At 37.0% G+C, this 9353-nt stretch overlaps 1 protein-coding gene across 1 annotated transcript in view; it reads left to right on the plus strand.

Annotated features, from left to right (window-relative positions):
* HCRTR2 (hypocretin receptor 2) overlaps nt 1-5575 on the plus strand; it is a 102622-nt gene extending 97047 nt beyond the window's left edge. Inside the window, exons 7-8 of the mRNA XM_029056465.2 lie at nt 1594-1819; nt 4747-5575. Of these exons, the coding sequence (XP_028912298.1) occupies nt 1594-1819; nt 4747-4801 (281 nt within the window). The 3' untranslated portion in view covers nt 4802-5575. The remainder of the gene's footprint in view (nt 1-1593; nt 1820-4746) is intronic.
* Nucleotides 5576-9353: the final 3778 nt, after the last annotated feature.

Consider the following 9353-nt stretch of genomic DNA (forward strand, 5'->3'; position numbering starts at 1 on the left):
TATGCTATGAATTCAAAGAAAAATTATTTTAGCAGTACTGCAGCCAAGAAAATAAGCCTATAACTTTTGAAGCTTATCCCAGCATATGCAAGTACAGCACAGAGACATAAATCACAGTGTTTTCTTGAAGACTGATTGTTTTTTCTCCATTTATGCCTTTTTTTCAAGGTCCTTGGGTACTTTTTACTCCGGTCACTTTCAGGACTTGGAAAAGCCAGGACATGGCAAAAGAGGAGACTGAAAACAACCAAGTTTTTTTTTTTTTTGGCTTTTGAGGCTTGAAGTTCTTTGCAAATTTAGGTGGAATGTCTGGAAAATGTTTGATGCTGGGGTATGAACAATACCACCCATTTACCTCTTTAAGATCCTAAGACCTTTTCATCATTTGGATAGCATAATTTCATTCCCCTTTAAAATATAGCTGGTCAAAGGGCAGAATGTGAGTTCTCTTTGTTAGCTGTGACTTCTATCATATTGGAGTGTGTGGTTTTATTAGAAGGTATAACTTTGGCTTTTGCTATAGACTTCACTCTGTGAGAAGGGAGAACTCCCCCAACTGCTACCTTTCCTAATGTCTACATTTGACAATGGGAAAATAGTTACAACTTTTGTAGCACCTTTTGATGACTCTACTCCTGAATGTCTTTTTGATGGTATCCTTTCCCTTTCCAGTTTCTGAGGAGGCTGTTGGTCAGCCGGGATTTTCATTCTTGATACATTCAATTGTGCCGGAATTCATGTTTTCAGTAAACATTCTAGCTTGACTATTACTAGGGAAATAGGGAATGTTTGTAGAAAACAAAGGCTATTTGAGTACAATGCAGCACTGTTTTAGATGATATTAGATGAATCACTTTGTGCTTACATAAAAATTATAATGCAGGTTTTCCTAAGAGTAGGGTGTTGAAAGACTACAACCCTCAGGTTATATGACATGTGGTTGTACTGCCCTCTGATTTCCTGCTCCTTTCACTCCAAGGCATCCTGTCTCTCATAGCCCTGGTCCATGTCTTTCAGCTTAGCACCACTCTTTACTCTCTCAATAATGGAAAAACCGCACATAAATCTTAATTCTATCCTCTTAGAAACTTTGCTTATCTCCTTAGAGGGAGGATGAAGCAGTGCTATTTCCTCTCCCTATGCAACATTTGTGCTTTCTACCTTTCTAATCCACTTCTTTTTCTTTGTTTTGTTCCTCTTCCTGATCAACCAAGTACCCGATTTGACCTTTCCTGCTATTTTCCCAGTGCTGTCACTGATGATTTCAAAATGACTTTGGTGAAGTGGCCAAAAATCAGTTCCAAGAGTGATAAGTTGAATGCGTCTCAAACAGATAAGGGAATTGAAAATACACTTTGACTTAATTGATCTGGATAGTTCTGGTCTCCTCTACCACTTAAGACTCCTTTCTATACCTTGTACTTCTCTTTCTTTCAAGGTTTTAGTGAACTTAGTTTCCTTTTCTGTTTTCATACCTGCCACTCTGTGCCTTATTTTATCTTAGATTCAGGTTAGTGCTTTAGATTTATATATGTATGATTTGCTAAAACCTATTTACACATAAATCCTTTGTCTTTTTTTCTGGATTTCCAGGAAAATTTCGAGAGGAATTTAAGGCTGCATTTTCTTGTTGCTGCCTTGGAGTTAACCCTCGTCAGGATGATCGGCTCACCCGTGGACGTACAAGCACAGAGAGCAGGAAATCCTTGACCACCCAGATCAGCAACTTTGAGAATGTTTCAAAACTTTCAGAGCACGTGGTACTCACCAGCATAAGCACACTCCCAGCAGCAAATGGAAGTGGACCACTTCAGAACTGGTAGAATCTCTATTCTTTTTTCCAGGAAAACATAAAATCATTGCTCCCTATGTAAATTGAAGTATAATCATTTATCCTAAACTACCCCAAAAGAAAATAAGATGGATTGTCTAAAATGAAATGATTTTCATCTTGCCGAGAGCAAGGTTGTTTACTAGTATTATTTCAGGGTACAAAAACATTTCCAAATTTTTTTTTTAAATTCATAATAAGATTTTAAAGTTATTTTGTACTACAATATTTTCTTTTTGTAGGGCATTAGTAAATGTTCATTGTAATATAAACTGAGTAGTTCATTTGACTAAGGTATTCAGGAAAAATCCATATTCTGGGATATTTACATTTTTTCTCAAAGGTCAGAGGCAGCTTATTAAAAAGTGGAACTATATCAACTAGATTAGGACATATGGTCAGATCAATCTCATCTTATGGGTATTTTATTCCCTGAAGCACAATAGGTTTGAAAGGTAAAAATATACTATTACCATTATACAGTTAGGGCATTAAGTAATGGGACACTGAACAGGAAAGATTTCAAAGATGCTTTTCAAATTCGTAGACAGTTATATCCTAACAAAAGCTCATCAGTAAATAAGATGCTGACTATAGAAAAGCCCTTAATTTTGAAAATGAAAATTACGCTTTGAGACATAAACTGGTATAAATTATTAAGACACCTTCATGTCTTATCATTATAGTTTTATGGAAGCTCCTTTACTTATCATAGGAGGTTTCTTATTTGAAGACAAGAGTGAAAGATGATAGAGCAAACAATAATGAATAATCATCTCTCAGGAAAAATCCCTACTTTCCTACCTGAAAAGTTCCAGACTTATTATCTTCCAGGCCAGAGCCTGAGCAGGATGGGTTTTGTAAGATTTTTCAATCAATTGTTGATGGATATTGCCCAAAACGATAGCTGGAGAACCTCTGAAAGCAGTTTGGAGAGAGAGGGGGAGGTAATTCCTTAAAATTTCACCACTCTCCATTGATCTTGTGCTGGCTAATGTGCCTTTTTTCTGCCTTCTCCCTTTCTTGTTGACTGTTGAGTGTTATGATGAAACATAACCGTGTGATTTTCACCTTCCTCATTAATCAAGGTATCGGAATGTCATTCTGATGTATTCCAAGAAGAATAAACAACACTTGATCCCAGGTGGAATACATTGTCCAAAACCTCTTGTGCTTCAGGAATTTCTGTCTTCAAAATAATCCTGACTCTAAAATATAGTTTCTAACCAGGACTGTGTTTCAAAGAGAAGGGGAAAGTATGTTCAAAACCTAATAATAATAATAACCTAAGAGGTTATTCAAAAGGGGTTCTGTATTGCAACAAAATATGCTTCTAATCTTATGTTTTTGTAAAAGATGATTTTATAATTGTCTGGTTTCTGTTTCCCCTTCCAGACAGTCATGCATATTTGATTCTATTGAAATGAATGTTATGAAACACATCAAAATCAAGTAATAAAGACTTCAAATATTTTAAAACACATAGTTCTTCATTAAAATATCCCAGCACCAACAATAATTTTTGAATGTGCAATTTACACCTTGGGTTGGGTCCTAATAGCAGATCAACAATTTTTGTGTGAAATTAGAACTAGTGGAATTGCAAATAGTTATCTGTTTTGGGCCTTTACAGTATACTCAAGGACCTATCCCAAATCAATCAGTGCTATTTACTGAGCGATTACTATGTGTAGGCAACTGTACTAAGCTCTTGAGAGAGTACAAACAGAGGTGGTAGGCACATTCCCGGTCCACCTAAGCTTAAAATGTATTCCAATACTAAATCTTCTCTGCTTGCAGAAAGCTGCTTGTCTTCCAAAAACACGATCTCCATTAAGGTTTGTAGTCATTTAACTTTCCCTATGAGAATTTGGGCATAAAATGGATCTTTATACCAAAAATTCTCTAAGATCAAACATTTTCCATATTGTAGATACTAATAAGTAAAACCTCCTCCCTCCCTGTACAGCTGGTGGAGGAATAAGTTGTTGTGGATAGGAAACTTGTCTACCAAATCTGTTATACTATATTTTCCCATGCTCTTAGTACAGTGCTCTGCACACAGTAAATGCTCAATAAATATGCTTAAATGAGTAAAAAGAACAAACCCATTTCTACCCTGGTACTGTAATTCATGACAGCGAGGGGTGTATACCTGCAACTGATCAGGGTCAGAACAAGCATTGAGTGTCAACATTATGTCCACTCTATCAATATAATAATAATTAGTAACAGTTCTGGTATTTGTTTAGCATTTACTAAGTGCCAAGCAATTTGTTAAGCTGTGGGGTAGATACAAAGTAATCAGGTAGGACACAGGGATACAGTACTCATTTTACAGATGATGAAATGGAGGCATAGAGAAGTTAAATGACTTGCCCAGTGTCATACAGCAGGCAAGTGGAAAAGCCAGAACTAGAACACAGGCCACATTCTTTCCTTTAGACCACACTGTTTCTCTAACATGGCTACTATTCTTCCTCACCTCCACCAGAATCTCCCTCACACACATCTGAGAGACACGTTAAGGAAATTCATTCCGTCGTATTTATTGAGCACTTACTGTGTGCAGAGCACTGTACTAAGTGCTTTGAATGTACAATTCAACAAAAGACAGAGATGATCCCTGACCAACAATGGGCTCACAGTCTAAAAGAAATGTGGAGTGGGCAACTGCCTTCTAGGCAAAAAGCCTCTGTTCAAGAGCATTTTGCCTGTAGTAACTTATGAAGATTCATCATAGAGCCGTCAGAGGCAGGTTAAGGAGACGAGGGCTCAAGATTCATTCATTCATTGACCCAGAAGTGTCAGAGTCCTTGATACCTATTCTGTCAAATATGCTGGAGCATTAAATAATCAAATTACTTTCATTCCAGAGGGTGTTTATTTATGAAATAAAGTCTCTTACTACACAGGTATCTACAACAAGGGCCACCACCATCACTGCTGTCAACCTGGTTGGAAGTCTGAGAGGAAAGGCTGAGGACTGGGTGACAATGGAGTCTCTTCTTACTCAGAAACAAGTCTAAAAGATTGGTGCCACACTGAAATGGAGATTGAAGAAGACTGGGTTACCATCTTCGTTGGGAGATCTGGAAGGCTTAAGGCCAAACTATCTCTCTCACCTATCACAGTTTTCACTTACTCTGAGTGTTGCTGAAGGAGATTTTCTGAGGATGATTCTGTCTGGCAGAGGGGAGAATTTGCACAAAATAATCTGAGATGGAACTGGTTATCACAGTACAGACTCTCAAATTTTGGATTAAGGAATTTTTCCAAGATAGCTGAACTTGGTATGATGATCCTTTGGGACATGGGGGAAGAAAACAGGTGTCCAGAATCCCTGCCAATCTTTTGGAACAAAATGGCCAACTACTTACCTCATTATGTGCTAATGACACAGAGTGAGAAAATACCTTAGAAAAAGGAACTTGTTAGTACAAGTTGTATTTCAGAATGTGTGTGCAACATCACTTTTTATCTATTTCAAAAGATTCTGTGTAATATCAGTAGGAAAGACAGTGAATTTTGCCAAGTTTAGACTCCATCTGAACTCTCCCTAACTTGAAACCTTTGCTATTTGAATTCATTTTTTCTTGGCAAATGGCGACTTCCTGTTTCAGAGGAAAATAATTTTAAAAGTCCCAAAGGCTCAGATGGCTCCTTGGACATCAAATAACACTTACAAAACAGTTTGATAAATGTAGAAGATTCAGACATGCAGATTAAAGTTATCATGGAATATATTCTGGTTTACAAATTAAGGTGAAAAATGATCACAAATGTAGACAAAATATGCTTAAACCTGGAATACTGTCTGAAAAGAAATGATTTGTAGATTATGAACCCAACCTGTGGCTGGGATTCTTATTCTTTCCAACATAGTGTAAAGAGAGAAAAGTGGTTACTTTTACTAAGGTCAAAGTTTCAAAGAATATAGAGGATGAGTAAACTCAGGTATTTGGGTGGTTGTATGAAGGAATCCCCAGAAAATAGTCACAGTTTATGTGAGCATTCAAAACCTTTGTAAGTGGCATTCATAGTGCTGGGATGTGCCCTTTATAGCTTCAGGGAAGGGATACTACTGTGGACCTACAGTAGGTACCCAATAAATATGCTGATTAACTCCTTGTCACATACTCTGCCAGGGCTGGAAGGGAGGAGGAGAGGAAGGAGAAAAAAGTAATATTCATCACTGACCATGATGGTTTGAATTCATAACTCAGTACAATGTAAGCAGGCAAGTTAACTTCAAGGAGAGAGAGAGAGGGAAGGGAGGAAATAAAGAGGGATGAAAGGTACGAAAGAGGAAAGGAGAGTAGGAGAAGGAGAGAGTGTGTTAGTTAATAGCAGATGGAAAGGCTTAGAGAAATATCTGAAGGATCAAGAAAGCCATAAAGGGAGATTTCATGGGGTGAGAAGACTATGAAAGGGTCCTTTGAGGGGGTCAAGGGCAACAAAAAGAGGCTCTGAGAGGCCAGATGAGTCTGCAGAGGAGAGTATGCATGGACAGAGAGAACTAGTACCCAAAGCGGAGATAGGTCACAATGTCCCTAAATCCGGCACTAAGCAGGACCCCATAGTATAATGGCAGTCAGCTTTAATCATGAGGCTGCTGGCCCTGTACTGATGCTGATTAAGCCACATGCCATTCTTGGGCCAGGCTTGCTGAGAATGGGGTTCCTGTGGGCAGAGAAGGCAATAACTGGGAAAAAGCTAAACAGAAATGGAAAACAGAGAGAGGGAATACAGACAGAAAAAGAGGAGACAGCTAAAATCTAAGTTCCCCACAATTTTTTATGGGTTTTCCAGGATCAAATCAATAATGGAAATATATTCCTCAACAGCTTGCACTTCTTACTAGTTTTGACATTTTAGGAATTCTTTCAACTTAAATCATTTTTTCATGTTTACTTTTCTGTTGTTTCCAATAATCATATTTCATCTAAAAAGACTTCCATTAAGGTTCTCAGTTTTCAAGCATTTAATGTTTTCCCACCACAATTGATAACTTGGAAAAATACCCTGAGTTCATAATATCATCCAATGTCACTTGTTTAACCAGTTTTACATTTCAAGTTATTTAAACCTAATCTCACATCCTTTAAGGAAAATTTATATTGAAAATAAGTGATTGAATTCATTTTGCTCTTGCGAACTCTTAACAGCCCTAACATAAGCTAAAAGAAATAGTGGAATTCTACAATCACATTGCCAAGTGCACTTAATTGTTACATGGAAAATATTATTGTTGATTAGATTATAATATTCATTCATAATTAAAGTCAAATCTGTTTAGCTGATAGGGGAATTAGGCCCTCTGGCTCAGTACTTAATTGCAAAGTGCAATTTTTCTTCATTCCTATTACAAAATATGAAATACATGATGTAGTAGGGGTCTTTCATCTTTTAAGGAAGGAAATTCTGATAATGAAGAGCAGTGATAAATTCAGGAGAGGAGACATGACCAGAAATCATGCAGCAAAAAAACGCCAGGATGCATATCAAATATTGAGAGAACAATGAGACAACTGCTCTGCTGATAAACCTAAAGATTACTGAATTGGAATCTACCTTTCTTCTTACTAAAAATAGTCTTTCTGTGTTTATCTAATGCACTGTACCTAATTGACCATCATCCCACTGAAGAGAAACTTGGCTTAATTTAAAATGCTAACTTAACTAGTAACAATTCCTTCTTTATGTAGTATACAAGATTTTTGAAGCACTTTTTGTCCCTATATCAAAAGTTCCCCAGATTTTGACAAATTTACTTTTCATCCTAAATTATCTTTCTTACCTTTTGTAACAACATGTTCAACAATTAATCTATAATTGTGCAAAGCATAAAATTGCAAGGCTAAAGGGAGTCGGAGAAATCTGACCTACATGGAGGAAGAACGTATCAATAACTAGTGATTTTAGTCATTTTGATTTACAATCATTTAATCAATCAATAAATAAATCACTGGCATTTATTGAGCACTTACTGGGTGCAGAGCGCTATATTAAGCACTTGGAGAGTATAATATGAGTTGATAGATACAATCCCTGCCCAAAATGAGTTTATAGTCCAGAGGGAGTTTACAGACCTCCTAGAATTACAACTGTAATTCTAATTGATTAATTCTCTCACTTTTTTGGCAGAGACTATCCTATTCGCTAATTCCTAGTTCATGAGCAGGGATGGAGTCAACATGCACCCAAATTCTTAAACCTCATCCATAAATGAAAACTATTTTTCTAGCTGAAGCAACCCCAAGGCCCATATCCATTACTCTAGGTACTTTCCTTCACAATTATGATCTTGTCAATCTCTGATAGGTTTTATCCTCTAGCCTATTTAGTTTTTAATGTCTCAAGACCTAGTTACAACATCTGTGGGAAAAAGAAGAAAACTGAGAAGAAATGGTAATCTCATCATTTTCTTCGGAGCCCAAACTCAAGTGTTTTAAAAGGAGAAATTTTGAGTCACTGGAAAAATTATATCTAGCCTGAGAAAAAGTGGATAGGAGAAAGAAAAATTACATTACAGGTATAGGACATATTGAGATATGCTACCTTTAATAAAAGTGCATAACATTCTGGTGCTCATACTGACAAGGGAATTGTATGAATCTCTGTCAATTTGTAATTAGCAATAAAACCCAGGGGAGGCCAATTTTGTTCTCATAAGAGAATCACAAGCATATAATGGATTTCAAAAGTTAGACATTTTAATCCTTGCAAGACTACAGGCAGGACTACCTTATTTTACCCTGACCAATGGTAAACAAAGTGCCTCTAAACAAAGGCACTCTGCAATCCATTCCAGAATTTCATACATGAAGGGGGAAGTTGTAATTGAGCTTTGCTGGCACATACTGTTTTTCATATTCTTCAACATGAACTTGTTTTTACTTGACATTGGCAAACAAGCAGGGATAATGGAACAAATGTATTGCAAACAAGAGGGATGGTAATAACATTCAAGTGATACATGGATAAGTAACTTCCCCTCCAGTGAAATGAGCATATCTATCCACACCACAGTTTCTTGGTGCTCATTAGGGCAGACACTATAAACAGGCTTGACTCTAAATGACTCTAGAGTAAGACATGGTCAGAATAATGGATTCGGGTTCCAGTGCCATAGGGCAAAAGAAAAAAAAAGTTTAATCCCTAAACCCAATGTTTCTTAAAGGTCTACATCCTTTTCCACCTCATCCAAAGGGAATTGGGAGCTGTGAAAATTGTGCTAATTCACTACTGGACTGAAATTGGTATTTATGGGTTCTCCTGATTGACTCCTGGTACCCCATTATTGAAACCAACTGCAGCTTTACAATTGATTGCAGGCTATTGTCAATTGACAAGCAGATGACTTTCCCTATGGGGCTCTTGGACTGAAATGTCCATAGCTGCATGATAAAATAGCCAAATTTGGGATTAAGGCATTAGAAGCGTCTGATTTATGGCAAAGACCATGACAGAGTGGTTAAAGTGTAGAAGCAGAAGACAGAGTACAGGATTGTTAGCCAGA

Source organism: Ornithorhynchus anatinus, chromosome 1 (assembly GCF_004115215.2).
Source record: "Ornithorhynchus anatinus isolate Pmale09 chromosome 1, mOrnAna1.pri.v4, whole genome shotgun sequence".
Classification (NCBI taxonomy): Eukaryota; Metazoa; Chordata; class Mammalia; order Monotremata; family Ornithorhynchidae; genus Ornithorhynchus; species Ornithorhynchus anatinus.